Genomic DNA, 26,872 nt, shown 5'->3' with positions numbered 1-26,872 from the left:
TTTGTTTTGCATTAGGCTTTATGCCAGAGCCAGCCCCTTTCCAGCCTTTGGGGTGATTACAGCTGTTGCTCTATATTTCTCTCCCTCCTTTTTTTTTCCAACAGCTATTCTACTCTAGCACCACAGGCAGGCAGTGATGGCTGCCTGTAGCTAACAAGACAAACTGAGATCTGCCTGCAGAGCCATAGGAAGGTGTGCCTGGGCTTGTGAGACAGGCCAGGACAACACAAACTGAGGCCACAGCCATGCTGTGCTTTCAGTTGAGCCTGTGGTGGAGCTGCTGTGCTTGTAGTCAGCATCTAGATGGGGCAGGTGGCATATCTATCTTAGCTGGGACAGAAACAGAAGTACAGCCCTTGCACAGCATCCTTCTGCTAGGCTGTGCTAAGCTCAGGGGCCTCTAAACTGGCCCTTAAGACCTAGGTCTCCACTCGTTGCCCAGATCCCCAGCCTCAGGGAGAAGGACTTGTGTTTAAGAGGCATGGCTTTTTCTTCCATCAGACTCCATTAAGAAAAAGTCAAGTTAAGCAGTTCATTAACATTTAAAATACTGTACAGTGTGTAAAACCAAATATCCCCCTCCCCACAACAATCCCGTGCTCTCAGCGGATGCTCTGGTGAAGAATACCACTTTTGGCACTGTTTGTCTTCTCTTTCTCCTTCTTCTTTATGGGATCCATCTCAAAACAGCACCAGACCTGCACTGTTTCATCAGCAGCTGCTGAGGCCACTGATGTACCATCAGGACTCATGGTCAGGTTCAAGATTCTATCAGTATGACCTTAGGAGGAGAAGGAATGTGCAATCAGGGCTGAGCTGATCAGCACATGCACATTTACTCCTGTATGCTCCCATGAGCCCTGCCAGCTTGCATAGCTGTCTCCCCAGTGGCTGTGGCAGCATGATTTCAGACCCCAACCATACACTTGGATCAATGGTATCTCTTCCACAGCCCCGTGGGCATGCTTTACTCCTAGCAGCATGGCCCTGGATACTGTCCTGTATCAGTGATGCTGCAGCCTCAAAAACCAAGGAGTGCAGCTGTCCTCAACCTCTAACAGCCCCCACCCAGGCCCTGTCCACCTATAGTAGGAGTCTTAGTATCTGTAAGTAAACGAAAAGGGGGAACATAGTAGGAGTCTTAGTAAAATATCTGTATTGTATATTGAATATCTGCATATAGGCCTTGCCCTGATAAGTCCTGGTTGTTTTTGATGGGCTGCAGCTGCAATGTCCTTAATTGGGCTGCATCTGTAGCTAGTGAAGATAACTGGGATAAAAGGGGCTGGGATTGGCCAGTCAAGCTGAGCTGACAAGGAGCCCTGACGAAGAAGGAGCAACAAGCAGGAGAAGAAGTCAGAGCTGTGAAGAACTACCCCCAAGAAGTATCACCGAGAAGGTACCAGACTTTAGAAATATGATTGCGACAGTAGGGGACTTTAGAAATGCAACAACAAGATAACAACATCCACCTACCTTGCAGCTCTGCAGCCTTGGTCATTATTGGATACTTCCATATAACCAGCTGATTCTGTGCAAAGCCATGGGCTGAAATGAGCTCCTTGTAGTTTGTGGACCATAGGACAGAAGTCACCTGCAAAGAGGTAGTAACACAGGTGAGGCGAGGTGCATGGGCTGATGCTCACCACTCAGAAGCGAGCATGGTCCCCCTCCTTCCCTGTGCCTCTGGGCCTGAGGAGCCAGCAGCTCTGTGTAGGTGTGCTGCCAGAAGGTGTTTGTCTCCAAGCTGATGTTCATCTCTCACCTGGGAACGGGTATCAACAGCACTGAGGCAGGCGCCAGAACACACGTTCCAGATGCGGATATGTCTGTCTCTAGTGCCACCTCCAGTGGCTAGAACATTCATCTGCCACGGGCACCACGCCACAGCCTGAGAGAGGAGAGTTCATTTTAAAACATACAAGAGGCAACCTGCACCCAGCCAGTGCTGCATGCCTGCCTTGCACACACATATCCGCCCGTGGCAGCTCTGTGCTCACCTTGACAGCACCATGGTGCTGAGTGAAGGTCTGTACAGGAGCAGAGTCGCCACCCCCACCTTGGGTGCATGGCCAGACGTTCGCCAGACTGTCATTGCCACCACTGGCCAGGTAGCGGCCATCCAGAGACCATCTGAGTCCGCACACCTCATGTGTGTGGCCAGCAAGGGTGGCCACGTGATGCTCAGCCACTCGGACATCGTGGTGATGGATGTGCCCAGTCTGTGCACCACTGCAGAGAGAAGAGAAGGCTTGCAGGGTCAGGCTGCACATTTTCACCCAAATCCATTTTTGTTGTTGCAAGACTGCTATACCTGCCACTGGGTTTCAACCAGTGTTACCAGCAACACAGGTCTGTTGGTGTGAGTGAAACACCCACACAAGCTCTTCACAGCTTCAGCACAAATTGCAATACAGGAAAGAGGCCTTCTCCTCACAGCCCGAACAGATAAGGCTGAGAAAGAATCCCAAGCCAGGACAAACTTCTCTCTGCCATCCCTAACCCATGCCACACATAGATTGAGGGATAGGAGTTTGCAACAACTGGAAACTGCCCTTGACCCACTGCTTTACCTGGAGAGGATGCAGCTGTTCCCGCCGAGGGTTCCCACACGGGCGCAATGGCTGGTCATGGTTCGGAGACGTTTCTGCTGCTCAATGTCCCATAGCTTATAGGGGCCTGAGGAAATATATGTATTGCAGTAAAAGATCTCTGTACTGTATAAGTGACCCTGCCCTGATTCCAGTTATTGTAAATGGGCTGCAGTTGCAATGTCCTTGATTGGGCAGCAGCTGCAGCCCGTGGAGGTGGCTGGGATAAAAGGGGGTGAGGCATTCAGGGAGGGCTGCAGAGGAGCCCTGGCTGAGAAGCAACAACAACACTGCTGTGAAGACCTGCTGTGAGAAAACCACCCAGAAGGTATGAGACCCTAGAAATATGATATGCAACAACATAAATGCAACAATAGCTTGAAAGGCAGAGCAAAAAGTTCTTCAGAAGAAACCCAATCCTGTTTCTATGCCCTAGGAACCTCACTGCACAGGCTCTGGCATTCAGCTTTCTCAGTAAGGGAACAGAGAAAATGTGTATCTCATGACTATAGCATAGAAGGTAACGCTGCTTATCAGAAAACCCCCAAACCAAACCCTGCCTTGCACACTGGGCAGTTCCACCCCACACCAGGGAAGACAAATCAGGTGCATGGCATCCTTCCTCTGCCAACCAAGGTTTTGTCCCCAGGCCCCACAGTTCTGTCAATCCCTTGAAAATGCCTCTAGTTTTACTCCTGCATTCACCTGAACCTCAGCACTACTTGTGCCAACAGCGAGGTAGTCTCCATCTTTAATCCATGACACAGAGGAAATGTAAACATCTGGATGCTCCGTCTGCAGCAGGGGGATAATCTCCCTAGTACCGTAATTCCACAGATAAACAGCGTCGTCCAGAGCCACTGCCAGGAAGTTCTGGGAGCTCCAGTCTATGAGATTCAGATTTGCACTTTGAAAGAGCAATGCAGGTCACACCATGCTTGGCTAGAGAGCATGCCCTTCACCCGTGTTGATGCAGCAGGTGTGGGTGCACATGTGCGCACACACACGTACAGGTGAGGGGCAGCCTTCTGAGTGTCACTATGCCCAGCTGCTGGGGCCAGGTACCCTGCTCCAAGGCATCTACACAGTGCCCTAGACCACTGTCCCTGTAAGGCCACACAGGGACACTCCAGAAGTGGTCTATGCTAGCCTGGGTACACAAAATAATACAGACAGCCCAGTTACACTGTCCTAGGAACAGCAATCCAGTGCAGAATGTTCTGGATGCCCAGCACTCAACCCTGTAGCCTACTTACAGTAGTTGTTGCGGATCGCTGATGCATCCAAGACCTGTTCTGGCTTTGAGGGAATATATCTGCTATTCTTCCTGCTGAATCCAGGTGCCATTTTCTGACTGTAGAGCACTTTCATGTTATTCTGATAGCCTGTGTGCAGGGGAACAGGTTTGTTAACCTGAGTTAGTTTCCTCCCAGCTGAGTGCTGCTCACCCAACTAGGAATCCCTTGGAGTGAAAATAAAGCCCTAAGAGAAACACTCACAAGCCTGCAGTGCACTAAAATCACTGGCAGTATGAACTGCTGAACAGGGGTGAGCTACAATTTCCTCATTCATGGAAACAAATTTAACAAACACTTGGGTTTTTGAATCCCATTCTATTTAGTTGCAGTTTAAGCTAGAAAATGCACAGCAGAGAGTTTGATGCTCTTACAGACTTCATGAAGGTTTGGAACCTGCAGTACAGGTGACTGTCACCGACATCTTTTCATAAAAATCCTTTCTTTAGGATTTTCCCCCCTTCTGAGAAGCTGTGGCCTCAGCAACAAAATGTAAACAATGGTTATCTGCTGCTGGGGAATGCAGCAGGTGGATGCGAGATTGGTCTTGGGTGAATGTTTGGACTTACTGACCACTAACGGCAGAGCTGGGTCTCACCCTCTGCTGAGACACAGCCCTTTGTTTATTCATTCTTTTTCTATTCTTAGCTTAGCTAGCTTCTGAGAACTTTCCTTCTATTTCTTTTAGTATAGTAACAATGTAATATATATCATAAAATAATAAATCAAGCCTTCTGAACATGAGGTCAAGATTCTTGTCTCTCTCTTCTCCCTGAAGACCCTTGCAAGCCCTGTAACAGGTGACCAACTGGCAGTCATAGCAACTCTCCTAAATAAATTCACTGTAACTGTTATGCCCTCCCTCAACCTCAGGAACCTTAAGAAAGGAGACTCCAGCCTGTACTCCTGAGAGTACAGCTCTCAGAAACCAGTTGATTTCTCTTGTGACCACACACAGAGCCTTTGTGTTGCTGTTCCCCTGACCTGATCTCTCCTGCTGATTCAGCTCACACAGAGCCTATATCATACCTTCTGGAGCATTCTGGGGTTTTCCTCTGAGGTGGAGGATCTTTGCCTCTTCTACATCAAAACCATTCAGATTCACTGCCCAGGCTTTCTGTTGCTCCTACAGAGACAAATCACCCTCAGTACAATGCATTTAAAACAATTCCCACACTGCAATTTAAACAGACACCTAAGCCCCCTTCTCTTAGAATCTGAAGATGTTTGACTGTGCTGCAAGGGTCAGTCACACAGGGCAGGTCAAAGGAGTTTTTCCTCAGACTTTCATACATAGTCCTGCTCACTTTTCACACAATGGCAAATTCAGTGTTATTGCCAGTGGGAAAAGCCACAGCCACAAAGCGACCAAATGCTTCATAAACAGATTTCAGAACACAGTGTAAAACATTCCAGAAGTGTTCCCTGTGGAGACATTGTCCTAGAATAGCTACCACCAGCAGTTTCACTTCGCATAGGCTTACAGCTTTGTGTTTTTGTTGCCTGCTACATTTTAAAGCCTCATTAATCAAAAGCTAAATTTTGCTACCAGAAGCAGCATAGGCTTAGAGTGCATGGCAGTCTCTACAGCTTCAATCTCATCCTAAGCTCCTGAAGCCCAGAGCTGCAAGTAGTGATGGCTGGGACTTGTCAGTCCTGTGTGCCCACTTGATAGAACCTATAGTTTACTGCTCTGTAAAGGGGCAGGAAGGAGTAGCGGTTGTTGGAATAATTGTAACTTAGCATCATGCTCACCTTCTTGGTAGGGGAATCCTCAGCAGGGTCATTCTCTTTAGTTAGGAGGAAATTTGCCATCTCCATCTGCAGAGTGCTGCGGTTGGGAATGTAGCGATTCCCCCCGGCCTTTGTGGGGGTGCTTTGAATTTTGGATCCAGATTTACCTGCATTCACATATGAAAATATTGTCTTACAGCTATTTAACAGCCTGTATTAGAGCATTCATGGGAGCAAACCCAACACACTTCCACATCACACCCACCAGACAAGTAGGACTCTGAGGTCTCATGCCACCCAGTCACAACTAACTTATATTTTCCTCCCTGCCACCAAGTTGGTTAGGGACTGTGTGGAGCAACTCCTTGGGTCTAGTGTAACAATTCCCGCCCACACTCGTCCTAGCATACAGCTGTGCCAGCAAGGCTCAGCTGGGCGAACAGCAGCTCGCCAGCCCCAGTGCTCAGAGCTCTACCCCTCATGCTGGCAAGGAGGTGGGTGGCTGTCAGGAGCACAGCCCACCTCCTCCTGCCTGAGCAGCAGCCGGTAGGGCAGCGTGGCAGGGAGCCCAGAGCCCCGTGGCTACGGACAAGCAGCCTGGGCAAGGCTCCCGCACTCAACCTCTGCCGCTGGTGGCCGGCGCTCACCGGGTGTCTTGGACGGCATCTTGCTGGAGCTGTGGGAGCGACTGGCCGGCTTCATGGGCGACACGCCGATGGGGCTGGGCCTGGGGCCGCTCTCCTTGGCCTTGCGCTGCCATCGCGCAGGCGGCACGTTCGGGATCAGCGTGTCCAGCTTCAGCAGCCCGTGCAGGTCTGCCTCGAACAGGAACTGCACCATGGTCCTGCGGGCGGGCGGCGTTAGCCGTACCCACCGGCCAGGCTGAGCCTACTCCAACAGGCCCCGCCGGCCTCCCCACGACTGGACTGTGCAAGCGCTCCAGCCGCTCCTCCCCACCCACGGACACCCACACTCTCCCCAGCCGCTCCTCGGGACACTCCATCAGCTGATACGCCCTCTCTCTGCTCCTCGGGGGTCCTTGATCAGCCGGCACCCCTTCCAGCCGCTCTTTGGGGCTCTCTCGGATAAGCGACATTCTCCCTTCCCCTACCGTTCAAGGGCAATCTCATCCCTGCTCTTTCTCATCCCCACCGAGCTTTGCCTCCGCCCTGTGCCCCTGGGGCTGCTCTTGGCCAGGCAGCCTCAGTGGGAGCCAGCACTGGCTGCAGCCCCAGTGGGCCCCCCCGGACAAGGCCCAGCAATTAGGAGGCCAATGAAAGCTCTGGGCAGTAGCAGAACCCTCAGCAGAGTTCTTTGGAACATCAAGGACTGGCCACACCTACACTGCAGCCTCACTGGGAATGTTTCCTATGTACAGTAGACTTTCAAAAGAAGCTGTTTGAGGGAAAGGTGAACTAAACACTCACTGTCTTCCAGCATGTCCAAATTCGATCAGAGCCTAAGATGAAGATCAGCTCCAAAACAAGCAGGCCTGCCAGGAACCCCAGCCAGCAGCCTGTTCCCTGACAGAAACCTCTTCCAAGGCCCTTCTGGGCATAAGGAACATGTGCTGTGGTTCTAGCTGCACCTGTGGGAGCAATGGGGAGCACCAGCCCGTGCTGTGCTGCACTGCTGAGCTGGCAGCACGGTGTCTGCGGGCAGGATGTTCTCCGTTTCCCCCAGAGCTGGGGCCTGCAGGCATCTTTCCGCCACTTGGCACAGGCTGTGCCACCCAACAAAGCCCAGCAGGCCGGGAGGAGAGCCCGGGGGCTGTGCAGCTTCTTGGGCAGTCGCTGCTTGGAGGGACACGGGCCAAACCCATCCCTGAGCAGCCACTGCCAGCCCTGGCCCTCCCTGCCCTGTGACAGCTCCCCCAGCCCCAGGGCACAGAGTCAGGCCCAGTCAGGACCCAGTGCAGCCCCTGCCCAGCCGGGAGCCAAGGCTGGCTCTGGCCCTGGGCTTCCGGCAGGGCTCCCGCTCGGGGCTGCTCCTGTGCCTTGGGCCTCTGGGCACTCAGGGCCAGCTCCGGAGCAGCTGCAGCGGGAGAGACGTTGGTGCACGAGTCCACTTTCCCCGGGGCTGTGAACGAGCTCCGGAGGCCTCAAGGCCTCCAGAGATGCCTCCAGCTTTGGCTGCTGCTGGGCCGTGCAAGGGAAGGCCCTGGATGAAGAGCTGCTGTCACACAGCCCTGCCAAGGGCTGAGCCCTGCTGAGCCTGTGCCCGTGCCCATGCCTTTGTTTGGCTTGGCCTTCCTTCCTGCAGCAGGGGCTGCCAATCGGTCTCTGATTTGTTGGGGAAACACCTCTTTCTGTCCTGCCTTTTGGCCCATCACTTGAGAAATAAAAAGTACACCTTAACAGATGGAAAAATTCTCCATTTCTTTAATGGCATGTTCAGGACATCATGCTTATGCAAAATCGGGTGTAATCAAAAAATCATCTGGTCTTTTTCAGCTGGGCCAGTGCCCACCCTCCTCCAAACAGCTGCCAGTGCTGAGCAGAAGTTGTGAGTGGATCGTGCAGGGCGTGGGCAAACACGTGCATGGCTCTGTCCTGGCACCTGCAGCGATGCCCCCCATGCCTAGCTTTGGGATCTGAGCTGGCAGCTCTCCCAGGGGAAAGGCCTTGACGTACCCTCACCATCTCCCAGAGACTCAATCCTGAATGTGGGTTGGGAAGCCAGATCACCTTTAGCAACAGGCTCAGCTGCAACGAAAGGCAGGACAGAACAGCTCCAATGGCACTGCTGAAGATTCTCCTTCAGGCCCAAGTGGCAGTGAGGGCACCTGGGTGATTGGTGCCCTCTAAGGCACTCCCTTGTCTCTGCCTTCCGCTCAGGAGCAGGGCCAGAGGGACCTCGTGCCTGCAGTGGCCCCACACTGGTGGGAAGGAAGGAGCCCCATGCGGGGCAGTCGGGGCAGAAAGGACTCCCTGGAGCTGCCAGCAGCTCCAAACCTAGCCCCAGGCAGGGCCAGGGCTTGGCAGTGGCAGCAGGAGCAGCTCAGGCTCCCTGGGGGTGGCAAAGGAGCTGAGAAAGGCCCAGCCCCCAGGCACAGCCCTGGGCCCAGCCCCTTCCCTCTCTGCTCTTCTCTGTGGCTGCACAGAGCACACAGAAGGACACAGTGCCATTGCACATGGGAGGAGGATGGACAGCCAAATGCCCCTTCCTCCCACTGAGAGCGATCCTGTGGGATCCCTCAGGGTTCCAGAAGGGAGCAGGGTAAGGTTTCCAGAACTGATCAACCTTCAGAGGAACTTAAGGGAACTGGCTCATGAGTAAGCTCATGTCACACCGACACGGATTATTCTGTCAGGAAAGGTACATTCAAAACATGCCTCCAACATCTGGCAAGGTCTTCAAAGCGCCATTCACCAGCATTTCCAACTAATCCAAGTCATGATCCCAGTCGAGAAGGGAACACAGATGCTACAGAACCATTTCCATGGTGTGCTGGGATCCCCTTCTGCCTTGGGGAATTGGGCACTGCAAGGGGGTGGGGTAAGGCTGTGGGAGCCTGTGGCTCCTGGTCACTCTCCACGCTCTTTGCAGGTCCTGTGCAACATGCCTGGAGGGGCAGCTGGAGCAGCCCAGGGCCCTGGGGCTCTCTCCCTCCCACACAGGAAAGCCTCACTAAATGCTTGGGGAAATCTGCAGTGCCACAGCTGTCACTCCCAACCTCCGTCCCTCCCTCCTGCTTGCCCTGCCCATGGAACAGCTCCCACAGCCTACAGGCACGTATCCAGGCCCTCTCAGGACACACTGGAGCCTTGCTCTCCCCCTCTGCCCTTTGCCCACCATGGGCACCCCATGCAGCCGCTCCCAGGTTTCGGGACGTGTCTCCCATGGAGGGAGCCCAGCAGGACAGCTCAGTACCCGAGTGCCCTGAGCCTGCTCGGGATAATTCCTCTGGGCTGTGCCCATCTTGTCTGGGCTGTGCCCGCAGTGCCAAGCAGTAGAGAGGGCAGCTCAAGCCTCAGTAGGGCTCAGGCCCAGAGGCACAGCAATTACCTCCTGTGGCTGTGCCTGGCATCGCCTCCCTTCCTGCAGGAAATGCCACCTTCCATAGAGCCTCTCTGTCAAGCCCTTGAGAAAGGAGGAGGCACAGCTGGATCAGATGTAATCACTGCACATCCAGGAGGTGGCTTCTTCAGGACGCAATACTTGTCCAAGACATGGGTAAGGATCAGGAAAATCCTGATCCCCCCTAACCATTGGGGCTGGCTATGGCCCTGCCTCCTCCAAGCAGCCACACCTCAGGACGTTACTGGGGACTGGGAAAATGCAGGGGATCCCTGGTGAGTTGGGGCTGTGTGGCAGCTGTTGCCCAATGCTTTCCTGCAGAGGCTGGGGAGAAGCTGCAGCCAGGCCAGGCTGGGAAACAGCTCTGCAGGGCATGGAAGCAGCAGCAGGGCAGTGAGGCTGCCATGGATCCCTTCCTGCTGTTCCGGGCTCGGCGTGTCCAGACGTGCAGCCAGAGCCCTTGGCTGCTGAGTCCCAGGACAAGACTGAGGGAAATGCACCCACCATTCCCTTTGAGCAGTTCTCTCACAATGTGCTTCAGGATGTATTTTGGCCAATTTTGGGGAAAGGGCAGAGGGGGAGCGAGGCTGCCATGGATCCCTTCCCACTGTTCCGGGCTCTGCTCTGACATGGGGGACCCTGCCTCACTCTAGGATCTCTCCCAGGTCTCCTCCCAGAGCTTCATCCCACAGCTCAGCCCCAAGGGCCAGACAGGTATTAGGAATTTCACAGCCTACCATTGGTGACTCATAGTCAGAATGCACAGGAAAACTCTAGCTGTGTTTCAGAATCCCAGATGCTGTGTTGCTTCCTTCCCACTGCAGATTTTCCATTGCCCCAGCCTCAGCCCCTGGCAGCCTGCCTGGATGTTCTCCCCGCGCCACTTCTGCAATCCCACTCGTCCAGGTCCTCCTGGTTCTGTGGGCAGCTCTTCGGGCCACTGAGGCCCTGTTCCTCCTTTGTTTGTGAGCATGTCCGAGTGAGAGATGATTCAGGGGCTCAGCACCAAGGCCTCCAGCAGCAGTGGTCAGTTCCTGAGTGTGCTCGGGGGCCACAGGCAGCTGCCCATGGCTCTGGCAGGGATGTGAAGGGGAGGCCGTGCAGGGGAGCAGCCCCCATGGCCCAGCCCTGCCCATGGGGGCCTGCAGCCCGTGGGGATGGAGCAGCAGTTTCTGGGGTGACAGAGCCAGCAGCTGGGCACTGCAGCACACACTGCACACATCTACTGTAGGTATATGTTAGCAATATTGTGTATACATGCACTCCAAATTGACAAAAATCAGGCTAAGTGTAGCTTAATTTCAGAGGCATTAGGGAAGAATTATTACAGCTGCTTTCCTGGCTGAAGTTTGGAACATTATACTTTTTTTTTTAATACTTTGTAAAAACAATCTCTGAATGTGGAAAGGGAGTTTTTCAATCACAGGGGTTTCTTGCTTCACTCCAGGAAAAGTGTAAGTCAGTGTACCAGGGAGATTTTCTCTTAACATATTGCTGAGTTCTCATGCTGCCACTCATTAGTAGAAATGAAATAATTTCTCGCTGTTTATGTTTGATTTTTGTTTGGAAACCGTAGGGAAAAAATGTACCCACTGTCAAGATTTGGTTCATGTGGATCAGTTATTATTTCAGCTGCATAAGTTGAGGGAGGAATTCACAGAGGTTAACCCAGGCAGAATCTGGTGCTGATGCTTGTGCCGTTGGAGTCTGGAGTGGGCTCTTCCCTAGCACAACTCACCACACCGAGCTGCTGGGCATATCTCGTTTGTTTTCTGGTTTTTACTACTAAGAGCAGCCAGCATCATTTAACAGTACCTAAAACAGATTTGTTGGTTCCTCTGAATCAACTCAAACTGTGAGTTGGAGTTTCTCCAGGTTTCAGCCTGGAGAAAAGGAGGCTCAGGGGGAGCCTCGTGGCTCTCCACAAGTCCCTGACAGGAGGGTGGAGCCAGGTGGGGCTCTGCTCCCATGGGAACAGGGACAGGACAAAAGGAAAAGGTCTCAACTTGCACCAGGAGAGGTTTAGATTGGAAATTAGGGAACATTTCTTCTTGGAAAAGGTTGTAAAGCATTGGAACAGGTTGCCCAGGGCACTGGTAGAATCACCATCCCTGGAAGAGCTCAAAAGACATATTGACGCGGGACTTGGGATGTGGTTTAGTGGTGAACATAATGATGGTGGTGCTTGATGGTTGGAATTGGTTTTTGTGAAGGTCTTTCCCAACTTTAAGGATTCTCTGATTCCATGATTCTAAACAACCCAGTGATAACATAATCAAATCTGTTTTGGTGTACATGACTTGGTTCACTCTCTGATGTTTTCTCCACATCCATGTGCCAATGCATCTTCCAGCACATGGAAGAAAAAAACCAGGTGTGAAGACTGGAGAAGGAAAATGAGCCCACATCACTTCCTTGGGAAGAGAAGAGAAGATCCGGCAACTTCCAGAGGGGAGGAGAAACAGAAAAAAGGTTTGAGAAGCTGTAGTGGCAGAGGTACCAGGGAGAAGAAATAAGAGATGAGAGAAATGGTGGCTATGAATTGCAGGGCAGGCAGAGGACACCAGTGACCCAAACAGTTTGTCACCTCCTGGCCATTAGGCAGCTGACCCCAAAGTTCATCTCTGCTCAAAGGGCATGCACAGCCTCGCCCACCCAGTACAGGTGCAGGAACAGCATGAGGAAATGGGAGGGGAGTGTCATAAACAACCTAAATACTGTCATGCATTTCCAGCAGGTTTTGCAGCCTGTACTGAGCATCTCAGTCTTGGCTGCATTGTTCCCAGACACCAACACCGTTAGAGCAGAGGGAGCTGATTTAATCAGTTGTTAAAATAATCAAATCATTTCATTTTGAAGTCAAGTCATTTGAATGATAAGGACCATTTAAACCTTGCTACTCAGAAGGCAGAAGATTGGGCTGAAGCCAGAGCTTTGAGGAGCAGCCAGATAGGGACTGGTAGAGCCAGGGAATGATAACATGGCACCCACCTCAGTTTGGGAAGAATCATTTGCCCAGCAGGAGCCCAGCTCCAAAGCAACATCCCTGGAAACTCTGCATCATAAATAGCAGGGAGTTCATTCATACAGCAAAAGATTTCCTGGCCTTATTTACCCTTCCACATTTGCTGCAGCTCTTCATTTCAAAAGCCATGTAAGTACCCTGTGCTGGAAGGCTTGTCCTTCCCCTGCTCCTGGCTCTGCACCAAGATGTTCTCTGTTCTGCTGCTGACTAATGCATCTCCTGGCTCCCTACCACTGAAGGAAAAGAAATCTATTTACAAGACACAAACAGCTTTGTGTAAATCACAGCCATGGGCTGCCAATTGTGTGCTCTCCCAGCCCAGCAGTGCCTCCTTCCCCCAGCACAGAGTGCTGCACTAGTGCAGCTCCAGGCGCTTGTTGCTATTAGGTCATGTCACCAGGGACTGGAAAGCACCAGACTATGCTCCGTGTCTTAAAAATCCAGACGTGTGATGATTATCTCATGATAGCCATCATAGATCCTGTGGTAATGCTATTTCTAATCATTTAGCCTTCAGGAGTTCTTAGGCTGGGATGAGCCCATGCTCCGAGCTGGAGCAAACTGTGTGCTCCAGTCTACTGTGTGAAACAATCACTGTGGTCCTAGTGCTGCCTCCTCCCTGAAAAGATGGAGCCGTTACATTCTCCTGAGTCCACATGGTGGAACCAGATAATTTCTCGTTGGGAGGATGTACAGCAATGCTCAAACCACTAATATCACTAAATATAGTTGCATGAAATTAAAGAAGAATACCCTTACTTTCAATTATGTGAGATGCAAAGCTGTGTTTCGTGTCAGGTACAAACAGGCAAACTATGTACTTGCGAATGCGAAATGCGTGGACATCGACAATGGGAGAGCTGTGAATTCTAATAATAACTGAGGAAAATAAAGCATGGAAAAAGGCCTTCGAACCTATCTTTTGTTTGCAATTAACCCTGGTTGTTTTAGGAGCATTGGAATTAAGGTGTTAAAGATGTTGCTTTTTGCTTGCATTTAATCCATAGAAAGCTCTGCAATAATAACCTTTTGAAGGATAATTTTAGAATATTACTTGTATCCTTGAAACTATGGCTTTGAATATATATAAAGGAAATATGCTTATCTCATGCCTTATTGAAGCAGAGAAAAAGAGCTTGAGAAAGGAAAATGAACATCACCTCAAGGATTTATAGTTTCGACCAAAGGGAAGCTGGACATCACTGTTACGAGATTTAGAGTCTCTGCAATTAAAAGGTGGACCCACATCTGGGGAGCTGGACCCCACCAGATGGGATTCGCCTTTCTTCTTTCAGAAACTGGACCATCACCATCTGGGGATACTCCTTTGAGATACATCCTGAGAAATTAAAATCACAATAGTGTATAGAATTGTAATGTAATATTTTCCAATAAAAATTGCTGATGAGTAAAAGATTAGAAATAGAAACTGCTGAAAAAAACTGATGAGTACCCCTATAAATACCTATAACCATCAATTATCAGTGTGCAGTTGGAGGGAAAACATCTCCCACTGTACCCAGCACTGTATTGCTCATACTTTACCATATTAAACAATAAATTGATTGCTGCTTGAATATCGGCCTAGTCAAGCTTCTTATTCATAACAATGACTCAGCATTGTCTGTCGCGGCTCAGCTGGCTGCACTGCTGGAGCTCTGCAGAGAGCTGATCCGGGAGGCTCTCTTTGCTGGGGCAACCTGAGCCAGCGGGGATTTTCCTTTTCTTTAAGATTTCTTTTCCCTTTAGTTGCATTTCTTATCCTTTGTATACATAAATATAGAATGTGTTATAATAGAGATAAATAAGAAAAATGTAGAATGTGTTATAATATACAGACTCTAAGGAGATTTCTTTGCTGACTAGGGTCCGCAGGGCAAAGGGGAGGAGGGGAAAAGGTGCATGTGCTCAGCCAGCTGCCCAGGCGTGCAGTGTCACAGGCAAAATGGCCAGAAGCCCCTTGGCCTTTGGTGGTTCTGCTGAAGCCTTTGTGCTGCCCACAGAGCGGCTGGGCAGGGGCCGGGGCTGCGGGGATCCCTGCCAGAGCGGTGCCTGGAGATGGCCACAAGCCCTGTGCCAGGCAGGAAGCGCCATCCGTGTAATCCTGCCCGTGCGCTGCTGGCTGCCTCGCTGAGGGCTCCCAGGTGCCTCTGGATGGGGCTGCTCTGGAGCTGCTGTGGGGCTGCGGGGCTGCTGCCGGCAAGCTTGGCCAGGCTGGGGCAGAGCCTGAGGGGCTGGGGCGCTGGCAAGCCCTGGGCAATGGGCTGTCAGAGGCCACAAGCAGCCCCCCGGCAGCTGCCCGCCTTGTTCCTGCCAGAGTTGACATGCAAGACGGATCCTGGGCACTCTGCAACTAACAGCATCAGTGTTGTTGGAAACCCAAATGCAGGGAAATCTGAGACCTTTGGTCTTGTCAGCAAAGCTTAGAATTAAACACAGGATTTGATTGGAGACCTTGGGAAGGGCTTCCAAACTTAGGTGCTAGAAGCGAGAATGCAGATTTCTAGTTTATAGCAGAGACACGGGGAGGAAAGTTGAAGTGGAGGAAAGTTTAGAGTTTTAGAGTTCAGGATCCAGAAAAAATCAAATCGGTTACAATGGTAAACAAGAAGTTTAGGATGCAGTGCTGTAGGTTTGTGTGTCATAGCATGGTTGGCTAAGGAGGCTTACACTGTAGCAGGATGTGGGAACCCAGGAAATTCCTCTGGCTGCCCTGCGGGACTGGAGAGCCTGTCAGAGGGCTCAGAGGCCTTGGCACAGAGCCCAAGATCCCTGTGCCTTTGATTTAGCCCTTGGAAAAAACAATTACCAACCTTGTAGGAAGAATGACAAGCCACAAAAGTTTAAGCAGAATGATAGTGAATTTATCACAGAGTGGAAAAATACATTTTGGGGCGTTTTAGAATGGGGCTTCAGGAGGGAAGATGGAGGAGTCTGGGCATGTCCAGCCTTTCTCTGTCTTCTTCTTGGCCTCCATCTTCTGATGTTGGCACTTTTAGGCTGGTTTAGAGTAGAAGCTGACTGTCTAACGTAGATGATAGGTACTGGAAAGTAACTGCAAATATTGTACACAAAGTTGTTTTTAGTATAAAAAGATAACACCGCCCCGGGGGAGGCAGAGTGCCTTAGACTGTCTTGCTGAGAAGACTTCGGCTGGACAGGAGAAAGAATTTTATAGATAAGGTACAATAAACAACCTGGAGACCAAGAAATGAAGAGCTCTTACTCCTTCTTCGACCGCCGGGCTAACTTATCTTTGGGTCACTCTGACCAGCTAGAGACCCTGAGAGCATGAGTCCATAAGATGAAATATTGGAGATTGGGTCCAAACCACAAATATCCTTGTTGGCTGTGTCTTCTTGCCCAAGAAATCCTTCAAAGCTCTTGTAACTACAAGTCTTGCGGCCCTGTGAGCCATGTGGGGGAGATGTGGGCCAAACTCACCCTTTCTGTCTATGTAGAAGAGAAGAAAAAGCAATGGCATCATCTAAAAAATTCAGAGGTCTGCTCTCTAGCTTGTTCCAAACTCCTTCAAATCCCCCAAAGTGTGATTTAGCTCCAAAGAGATGACAAGGACTCTTAGTGCTGCCTCTTTGACTCCAGAGCAGCTGCTTTAGAATCTTTCACTTTACCCTGTGTAGTTATGTGCCTGCAATGTCTCATTTGAAGAAACTTTCCCAGCTGACTTGCATGGAGGCTCGTTTGAGGGGTATTTGAGGAGAAAGGCTCCCAGCAGAGGTCTGGGCTTTGGCCTAGCTGTGTCCCCTGCTGATTGTGAAGTGTGCCATCAGCTGCAGGGATTTCTGGGCTGAAAATATCATCAGGACACTTGGACTTGCTCTTTTTGGCCTATAAAAGCTGGATTTACTTTTGGGGCAAATTTGGAGACCTCATCTCTGAGGGGATGGACGACCTCGGATTTTCCCAGTGTCTGGGAATTGTTCCCCAGGTCCTTGGTGTAAAATCAGGCTCCCCAGGAAGTGCAGAACTGTAAGATGATAAACAATTTAGGCAATTGATGATGCATCTTTCTAAATTGCTCTCCTTTCTCTCCTTTTGTGAAATGCAAAGCTGTGTTTCATGTCAGGTACATACAGGGAACGCGTGTATTTGTGATTGTGATATGTGTGGAAACCGACCATGGGACACTTATAAAGATGAATTCTAATAATAACTGAGGAAAGTAAAGCTTGGAAAAAGGCCTTTGAACCTATCCTTTGTTCGCAATTAACTTTTATAAGTCTTAAGTTGATTCAGGAGCCTTTGAATTAAAGCTTTGAGCATGTTGCTTTTTGACAGGAACTTTCTGTTTGTAGCTAAGCCTTAAAGAGTTTTGCAATAATAACCGTTTGAAGTATAATTTTACAATATTGCTTGTAGTATGGATCTTTGAAACTATAGCTTTAGAATGTATAAAAAGGAAACATGCTTATCTCACGCCTGGACCAGACAGTGAAAAGCAGCTTGAGAAAGGAATATGAACATCAACTCAAGGACTAATAATTTCGACCAAGGGAAGCTGCACATCACTGTTATGAGATTTATAGTCCTTGCAATTGTGATAAATAGGTATGATTCGTGCTGATAAAAATTGAAACAGTAATCAATATTGATACAGTAACTAATATCTGGAAATAATAAAATAAGTCAAAAATAGTAATGCCAAAGAGGAGAGGGAGAGGAGGGGCTCCACCCCCCTTTTTCCAGCAGATGTTCTCAAGGACTACAGGAAAGAAGCTGAAGATACAGTTGCTAAAAATGACCAAGAACCTGGTTGGGTCCAAGAAAATGCTAATTATAAGGGACTTATTGCTTTGATATGTAGATGCAGTGATACTTTAGTCTTGGCTTACATTGTACTGGCTTGGTGCGCATGTGTAGCCCAAAGGTGAATTAAAGGACAGGGCCTTCATCAGTGACGACCCCCAAAGACTTGTGCGACCACCAAACCGAGTGGTGGCGCATGCGTGGTAAAGGTGGTAATAAAGGCGGAGACAGAAAAGTGACGAACCAAAAATAGGAGGAGATGGCATTGACATATGGCATATAATGGGTGATTTTCACTTGGCAAGCTTGTACGTGAAGTGGCAAGGGTCGTTGAACCCTGCACTCCGTACCCCACGGCATCTCTTGCTTATGCGCTATTATTGGAACCAAATGATCCCTTATTTTAATCAAATTATATTGTATCCAATTTTATATTTTTCATTTTAATTATTCAATTAAAATTGTTACTACTTTTAATATTGTTTGGGTTTTTTTAATGATGGGATAATTGGGCAAACATAACACAATCAAAAGGTAAAGCCATGTCTGGAATCTGGACCCCACCGGCTGGGAGACTTCTTTCTTTGGTCAGAAGTTGGACCCTCCACCACCTGGGATACTCCTTTTGTAGGATACATCCTAAGAAAAACTAAATCACAATAGAGTATAGAATTGTGATGTAAAAATTGGGAAGAGAAAATGCTGATGAGTAAAAATTTGGAATAAAAACTGCTGAGAAAGCTTATGAGTACCCCTATAAATACCTGTAAGCCACAACTATCGGTGTGCAGCTGGAGGGAAAACTTCCCCCACTGTACCCAGCGCTGTATTGTGCATACTTTACCAAAATAATTAATAATTTGATTGCTGCTTGAATATTGGCCTAGTCAAGCTTCTTATTTATAACAGTGGAAAGTCAGAGAACCTGAGATTTTACCCCTAGAAAGACAGAACATTTTCTGTCTTTCCCCTAACATTTACCTCAGGTTTTGTCACAACATTATCTCTATGTGACCTCTAGAAATTACTCATACTTTGCCTCAAAAGTACGTTTTTCCCCTAGAGATCACCTCAAATCTTCCTGCTCAAATATCCACTACTCAACTGATCACCTCCGATTTCATTATTCTCACAAACCAGTGATTGCCTGAACTTTAAAGCCCAAATGCTCACTCTGTGCCCTACTGGTGGCACCAGGTAATTCCAGCATTCCTGTGTTAGGAAGTTCTGTCCCTCTAGGCTACTGCAGCTTCACCCCCGGCAAAGTGAAACACTCCGTGGCGCTGTGCCAACGCTGCCGCATGCTCCTCGGTGTGTATGAGCGCAGGGCAGCCCCGGGGCAGCTCCCCCAGGGTTTCTGGAAGGCCGCCCGGCGCCCGGCCCCGCGGGGCGGCCCCAGCGGGTTCCAGTTGCCGCCCGCGGCTGAGGGGAGCGGCGGGGCGGGGCCGCCCGCGCCTGGGCGGGAAACGCTCCCCGCGGCTGAGAGGAGCGGGCGGCGGCGGCGCAGCGGGGAGCGGCCCGGCCGTGCCGTGTCCCTCTGGGCGAGCCCACGGCCCCTCAGCGGCCCTGGCGTCCCTTCAGCCAGCGGCATGTGCGCTCAGCCACACGCGGCGTGCCGTGTCCCCCTCAAGTGACGCTCCCGTTCCCTCAGTGACACCGCCGTACCCTGAGGGACACGACAGACACTCGCCTCCCCTCAGGGACTCTCGCTGGCCTCAGTGGCATGCAGGGCATCTGCCTTCCCTTCAGTGACACACAAGGCACCTGCAACCTGCTGGGAAAGCCTCAAGTCCTCAGCATTGGGACACCCACCTTTCCCTCAGTGACCCTCACGTCCCGACAGCAAATCAAGACGCACCAGCTGTCCTGTAGATGACTCAGAGCGGGTGCAGTGGGTCATGGTTGCCAGGGGCAGCCGCAGGCAGAAATCCATCAGAGCTGGGGAAAAGGCTCTGCTCTGCTTACAGGGTGGGCTGAGGGCCGGGAGAGCTCCATTTTCCTCTTGTGATGTTGGAGACAGGGCCTTTCACCCTCCTTATAGGGCTGCCCCTCGCTGCAGGCAGCCAAAGGAGCATGACAGCAACAGGCCGAAGACAGCAAAGCAAAGAGCCAGCCCTGCACACAGAGGAGGTGGCCCAGTGCAAAGGCAGCGTGGCACCCTGAAGGTACCTGCCACACTCTCATGTGTCCCTGCCCTGGGAGGGCCTTTCTGTGGCCCCTGTGGGCTCAAAGTTGCTGCTCTTCTGGCTCAATGGGGCCTAAAGCCACAGAGCTCGGCCTCCTCCATGGCAACACGAACAAGACTCAGCAAGCAGGCAGTGGAGCTCAATGCCTAAGGCTGAGGGGCCGGGGGCTCCAGTCTGGTGCACAGGGAGGGCACACGCCAAGCCCCACAACTCCAGGCCTCACAGGCCTGAAAGGCCGGCAACAGGGTTCCACGCCTGATTCCAGGGGGTCCCTCCAACTGCCCATTGAGGAAGCACCAGAGCAGCCTGCCGTCAGGATCAAGGCAGCTGCCGGGGGGCTGCTTGTGGCCTCTGACAGCCCATTGCTCAGGGCTTGCCAGCGCCCCAGCCCCTCAGGCTCTGCCCCAGCCCGGCCAAGCTTGCCGGCAGCAGCCCCGCAGCCCCACAGCAGCTCCAGAGCAGCCCCATCCAGAGGCACCTGGGAGCCCTCAGCAATCCAGCCAGCAGCACACGGGCAGGAGAACACGGATGGCCCTTCTGGCCTGGCACAGGGCTTGTGGCCATCTCCAGGCACCGCTCTGGCAGGGATCCCCGCAGCCCCGGCCCCTGCCCAGCCGCTCTGTGGGCAGCACAAAGGCTTCAGCAGAATCACCACAGGCCAAGGGGCTTCTGGCCATTTTCCCTGCAGCACTGCACACCTGTGCAGCTGGCTGAGTGCAAGCACCCTTTTCCCCCTCTTTACCTTTGCTGTATAGACCCTGGGATGCAAAGAAAACCTCCTGAGAGTCTGTGTATTGTAACAAACTCTATATTTACATAGGATATGGAATTGAAGGGAAAAAAAATCTTTAAGGAAATTAAAAATTCCCAATTGGCCCAGGTTGCCCCAGCAAAGAGAGCCTCCCGGATCAGCTATCTACAGCCCTCATGCAGTGCAGCCAGCCGAGCCCTGACAGACGACGCCGAGTCTTCCATGCCTTGCGCAGCTGATCGTGCAGCCTCTGGAAGACGGAATATCGCCCATGCTGTGTTGCTTGGAGGATATGCAGCGTTTGAAATGCCAGCTCGGAAACGGCACTGCTCATGTCCTCCGTCAGGTGTTCAAGGGCTGCAAGAGAGAGGAATAGAGCCATGGTCAGATCCCGGATCTTCGGGAAGCCGAGGAGAGCCCCCTGCAAGGGCCATCGCAGCCGGCTCTTGCCATGGCCAGGAGGGAGCAGGGAGCAAGGGGATCAGCCCAAAGCTGCTGGCCACAAATCCCTCATGTGGCCCTGAAATCTCTGTGTGCTCGGCCAATGGGAGCAGAGCCCTCCGCAGCCGGGGCAGGGCTTGCAGCTCCCCCCTGGCAGCCCCCGCTGTCAGCCCACTTCCCTCACTCACCAGTGCAGATCAGCTGCAGCTCTTGCTGCTGCCCCCTCAGGCGCCGCCCGGCCATGCCTGTCAACACAGAGCCTGTCACGGCCGCAGCGGCACAGCTCCCTGCCAGCGGCTCTGCCGGCGCTGTGGCCACACGGGCTCCTGGCCCGGCAGGGCTCAGCCCAGGCCCTTGCCGCACGCTGCCGCCCAAGGGCACGGCTGCCAAGGGCACAGCAGCAATGCCCAGGCTAGACGGGGCTCCACGGCGCCGAGCCCGGCTGGCGCTGCCGGGGCTGCAGGCGGGGCTGGGGCCGAGCTGCGGCGGGCCGGGGAGGGAGCCCGGACTCGGGACTCACCCAGGAAGCTGATGGCCGCCTCTCGCAGGGGCTCCTGTGGGCTCCGCAGGTAGCGCAGGGCCCGGCGCAGGTGCTCGGCCACTCTGCTCCTGTCTTCTGCCAGCTGCAGAGAGCGGCAGGAGGGAAGGGTTGGCGCGAGCTCAGCCGCTGGGCCGGGCGCTGCCTGCGCCCAGCGCCGGCCTCCCCTGCCCGCACAGCCCTGAGGCGCGGCCAGCAGCCGCTGGCCAAGGGCTCCCGAGGGGAGGGGGCAGAGGGCCAGCTGCTGCCCGGGGAGCCGCGGTGCCGGCCCGCAGCCCCGCCGGACTCCCAGGGCTCCATGGGCACCCGGCTCGGGCCCACGGGAGCCTGCAGAACAGCCCGCGCGGCCTCTGGCTGCAGCAGCGGGCAGGGGCACAGCTGCCCAGCCCGCACACAGAGCACCGCCCTCAGGGGCCTTCTCCAGGCTGAGCCTGGGGCTTCCAGGCCCTCCTTACCAGGCTGTCTGCGAACATGCACAGCTTCTTCTTCTTCAACAGTTTGTCAAGGCCCCTCCTCTTCAGGAATCTGGCCACACAATGCAGCGTTTCCGCAGAAGCCTGGAGAACAGCAAACACATGGAAATGCCCACATAACCCAGGGCAAAGGACCTGCATGCCAGTTCTAAAGCCTGGAGGAGGAGGCTGCAGTCTGCAAGGCACCCGGGCAGGAGGCAGCCCAGCCCCCTCCCAGGGGGGACTGCAGCTGGCCACAAGTCCTCACCTCAGCAACAATCTGATTCTCATCATGGCAGTGGAAGTAGAGTGGGACCAGGCTCTGGCGCACCTGGGACTTGAGGGCCTTTCTTCCATCTTTGGTTAACAAGTCCAGCATCTCTTGGAAGACACACATGCAGCTCAGCTGCACCTGGATATCATCCTGTATGAAAGGAAAGGCAAAAGACCTGAGCATCAGCTGCTTCAGGCCTCCCAGGGCACAGGCCTGCATTTCCACAGGGCACCAAGTGTCAGGGCAGCAACCAGTGGCCGTGGCTGTGGGCACAGAGCCTTACATGGTCAAAGAGTGGCAGGAGCGCCTCAGCCAGCTGCAGGGCGATGGGGGTGGGTATTGGGGCACCATTATCCAGCAGCAAATATCTCAGGAGAAGAATGCTCATCCTGATCACATTGCTTTCATTTTCCTGCAGGAGCTCCACAAGACTTTCAGTCAGGCTCCACATTTTTTCAGCCTGTGTGGAACACAAGTTTGTGAAAGGCCGCCCAGCTGCCGCAGGGCCCAAAACCCAAAGGCCTGTCCCGAGGCACTGAGGCAGCTGAAGCGGGAGGCAGGAGAGCGGGGAGCAGCTGCCCCAGCGCCCGAAGCCCAGGCAAGGCCAGGCGACTGCGTTGCCCAGCCCCACGCTGCCTGTGCAGCTTCAGCCACTGCCCCCTTCTCACCATGGAGGGATTCTTGCCCAGCACTACGAGGCCTCTGAGTGCCAAGTGACGCCTCTCCCTGTCCTCGCTCTGTAGGTTCCATGCCATGATCTCCAGAACGCTGTCACTGCATTCCCTCAAGTCCAGGCACTCGAGGACCTGAAAGGCACAGGGCAGTGACAGGGGAGCCGGCCGGCAGGAGCCCGGAGCTGCACAGGGCCGGGCCCAGGCAGCAGCACAGGGCACGGGCACCATCCTGGCAGCTGTGGCTGCGAGAGGGCACAGAGCTGGGAGGCAGCTCAGCCAGGCAGTGCTGGCCTTGAGGCTCACCTCCACAAGGAATGCCAGGACAGGGAAATCCCAGTATGGCATCTCTTCACCGAGCATGGCGAGCAGGTAAAATGCAATCCCGGAACAAAAGTGTATGGATGAATGGCAAATTAATCTGACAAAAGGAAAAAGGCAATAAGACCCTGAGCCAGTCGGGCAAATCTCTGCCAGGATTGACTCACAGAGTTCTCATCTTTCCCCACCACCCTTCCAGCAAGGGGACCTGGGCCATTTGGGAGTTGGTTGCTCATGGGCACCTTCCTCTCCCAGCCTTTTCCAGTCTGCTTGGCTGTCCCTCAGTGACAAGGCCCTCTGGCCTATGACCACGGGGACTGTGTGGGTCACACTGGGCACAGAGCACAAATGTCTGAGGCAGTGGGTATAAGGGTGTCACACCTTGCCAGCAGAGCCACAGCATAGTGGCGGGTGTCAACAGAGAGCAGCATGTCCCAGCCACACCTGCGTTCCATTGCCACCACCACATCGTTGTACTGCTTTCGGCAAAGCAGGGACTTCAGGGTCTGCACTGTAAATCTGTGGGCACAGCAAAGCCCAGGTCACACTGGCAGCACTGGCTCCTTTGCAGGCCACGTGGCAGCGACAGGAGGAGTGGGATGGAGCACCTGTTGGGGCTGGTGGCAAGGCCGGGCTCTTCCTGGCATCCATTCCAGAAGGTATTGACCTCCTCTGTCATCTCTTCTGTGCTTAGGAACACTTGGAATAGCAGACGCACAAATAGGCGGGGCAAATACACCTTCAATATACATGGGACAGGGGGCTCCTGGAGGATCTTCCACATCACCACAGTTGCCTGCAAAGGACAAAGCCCCCGAGACAGCGCTCAGTGCCGAGGTGTCCGTGTGGCAGGGCCCGAGCGTGGCAGGGAGAGGCCAGGAGAGACCTTGGCAGGGGGAGCACGGGGCCTGGTGGGCCTGAAGCTGCCCCTGGGCCAGGTTTCAGGCCAGTGCCTGAGGCAGGGAGGTGCAGTGGGGGAAGGAGGATGGAGAGCTGCTGGAGAGGGAGCCTTGGGGCCAGCAAAGGCCAGTTGCAGAAACTCACAGCCAGGGCAAAGACACCGGTTTCGTCCCCATCGGAGGTGCAGGTGCTGTGCTCTGGCCAGCTCCCCAGCACATCCAGGAGGATCAGCTGCGCCAGCTCTGCAGTCCTGGCTGAGCCCATGATGGTCTTCCACATGGCCATGGCAGCTCTGTGGGGTCAGAGCTCTGTCTCAGGGACTCTGTCTCAGACACAGCCCCGGGGGGAGCTGAGCTGGCTGCCAGTTCTGCCTCTGCCCACTGGTCCTGGCCAGCAGCACCCAGGCAGCCCAGCCCTGTGGGGACAGAGCCCTGAGGGGCAGGGAGGGAGCATGGCAGCAGGCTCAGGGGCTGACATGCCAGGGCTGGGAAAGGTAGCAGCCAGAGGGCCATGGAAGTCTCTCTTGGTCAGACACCTGGGCAGGCTGTACAGGGTGATGGGCTGGGGAGGCCTGAGCCCTGTGGGCAGGAGGGCCCCATACCTGTCACAGGACGGGGCTACACGCAGGAGCGTCATCACTGCGTCATCTGGCTTTGCTTCGGTGAGATCCAGCAGGGTCTTGTCCAGCCTGTGCTCAGCACAATCATTGGCCATGAGCCACTGGTGGATGAACCTCACCATGGCGGGCACCTGGAAAAGGCACAGGGAGACTTGGAAATCTGCCAGAGGGAGCAATGTTCCCAGCTTCCCCAGAGGAGTGCTTCCCTTCCCAGCGCACTGCCATGTGGCCCCAAAGGCTCACAGCAACCAGCATGCGTGGCTTGGGAGGCCAAGCAATTCCTGGGAGGATCAAACCCTGCCCACAGGCTGCTTACTTGGTTTGGATAGTAAAAATCTTGTTCTACAAGCATACACAGGAGGGCCGCGCTGGTCTTGGTTTGGAAGATGGGCGAGTAGGGTCTGAGGCCAGTGCCCATGGCGATGGTCTCTTCCTCCTGCATTCTCCTCATGAATTTGCAGACGAGCTGTAGGAGAAGCGCAGGAAGCCGGGGATGTTGCATGGAGTGCTCCACACACGGTGCTCAGCTGAGCAGGGACAGCAGGCCCAGCCCAGGTGGGGGGGGGCTGCAGGTACCTGTGCTGTGCTGCGGAAGCGGCCACAGCTGGACTCCTGCTCTTGTGTGCGCTCCAGGGCTGCATCTGGCAAAGAGCGAGCGCAGCCAGAGATGAGGGGCTGCGGGAGAGGCCGGAGAACACGGCCCAGCCCTGCGCTCCCCAGGCAGGGACAGGCCCGGGATGCGCCAGGGGATGGAGCACGGCCCCTGTGGGGTGTCTGCCCGGCCCCTCTTCCGTCCTGTCCAAGGGCATGTCCCAAGGGGATGGCATGGCATGGCATGGCATGGCATGGCATGGCATGGCATGGCATGGCATGGCATGGCATGGCATGGCATGGCATGGGGTCAAGCCGGCTGCAGGCACCAGTACTGCGGCCCAGCTCTGCCACTCACCCTCCTGTGGTGGCTGGAATGGCACCACCTCCTCGGTCTCCAGGGCTGGAGCAGCTCCAGGGCCTTCTTCCTCCTCATCCTCCACCCAGGCCAGCTTGGGCACTCTCGGCGGTCTCTGCTCCATATCTCTGGATTGATGGCAACTTGCAGGAGAGATGCCTTGGAAAAGCTCCAAGTCACCAAGTCCTGCACTTGTACCCGGAAGGCACCTTCAAGAGAGAAGCCTCAGGAAAGCTGCAGGACAGCAAGTCCTGCACTCACTCTCAAGGGCTCCTGCTACAAGGACAGGAGATTCTTGTCAAGAATTGTAGTTTAGCCTCGAAGGGTCCTGCAGAAGAAAAATCTCGGGGAGATCACAGGGTAGCACGTCCTGTGGCCTGGCCTCGAGCTCAGCTGCAGGAACAATGCCTCGGAAAAGCTCCGGGCAGGACGCGAACGAGGCGCTGTGCGGGGGCTCCTCACGGCACCGCTCTGTCCCGTGCTGTCCCGTCGCGTGCTCCAAGCACTGTGGCCTGCTCTTGTCACCGCCAGCTCCTATGTCACCAGGTGTCACAAAGGGCCCTTGGACACCCGGTTCCATGTCACAATGACTGTGCATCGTGTCACCAAGGGCCCTTGCACACACTGCCGCCTGCCCTGGGGCTGCCCCCAGCCCAGACAAAGTGGCCCAGGCTGGAAGAAATGCCTGGCCCCAGGTGTCCAAGGCAGCCCAACAGGATCTTTAGGAAGGGCTCAGAGCATCAACAATGCTGCCCTGCTCTGCGGGCTCAGGGCAGCAGAAGGAGCCCCCAGGGCTGCCGACGCAGCCGCGCTGGGAAGGGCACGGGGCTTTCCAGGGAAGCTGGCACGGCCTCCTCGGGACACGTCCTGGCCCGTGGCCATCCTCAACCTGCAGATGTGACACAAGGAACGTGTGGGCCCGGGCACCATCGCTGCTCAGAGGCCTGGGGCCCAGGGAGCGCTGACATCAACAGCTGTGGCAGAGTCCCTGCCCAAGCAGAGCTGTCACCCCCCGAGCCCTGGCAGCGCTGGTGCCTGTCTCCTGCCCCAAAGACCTGTGCCCCCGGGGGGCTTCTGTGCCACAGGGAGCCAAAGCCCACATGCATTGGGGGCTGTGCTCCTTCTTGCAGGGGCTGATGGCCCGAGCACCTGGAGCAACTGCTGGCTACACTTGCTGTCTGTCAGAAGTCAGAAGCTATTAGTCAGTCCTGAAAGGATTTCCTCATGGAAGGGATTGGCAGTAGCCCCACAACACCACCAGCTTCTGAGCTTCCCAGGACTATCAGATTTCAGTGGAACGCTGTGCTTTTCTCACTCTCTTTCCTGCATTCTGGAAAA

The 26,872-nt window shown here is 53.7% G+C and overlaps 1 protein-coding gene across 1 annotated transcript; it reads right to left on the bottom strand.

Moving 5' to 3' along the window:
* Window positions 1-602: 602 nt before the first annotated feature.
* Window positions 603-6,460, bottom strand: LOC131094607 (cell division cycle protein 20 homolog). The gene is made up of 10 exons (XM_058042260.1): window positions 6,268-6,460; window positions 5,642-5,787; window positions 4,916-5,012; window positions 3,848-3,976; window positions 3,297-3,493; window positions 2,574-2,668; window positions 2,001-2,232; window positions 1,766-1,891; window positions 1,477-1,594; window positions 603-781 (listed from the first exon to the last, which is right to left on the bottom strand). The coding sequence occupies exons 1-10, from the start codon at window positions 6,458-6,460 to the stop codon at window positions 603-605; spliced, it is 1,512 nt and encodes a 503-aa protein (XP_057898243.1).
* Between the last annotated feature and the right edge of the window lie 20,412 nt (window positions 6,461-26,872).

Source organism: Melospiza georgiana, chromosome 30 (assembly GCF_028018845.1).
Source record: "Melospiza georgiana isolate bMelGeo1 chromosome 30, bMelGeo1.pri, whole genome shotgun sequence".
Classification (NCBI taxonomy): domain Eukaryota; kingdom Metazoa; phylum Chordata; class Aves; order Passeriformes; family Passerellidae; genus Melospiza; species Melospiza georgiana.
Note: the sequence above shows the minus strand (reverse complement) of the source record. Positions and strands in the feature narration are given on the sequence as shown.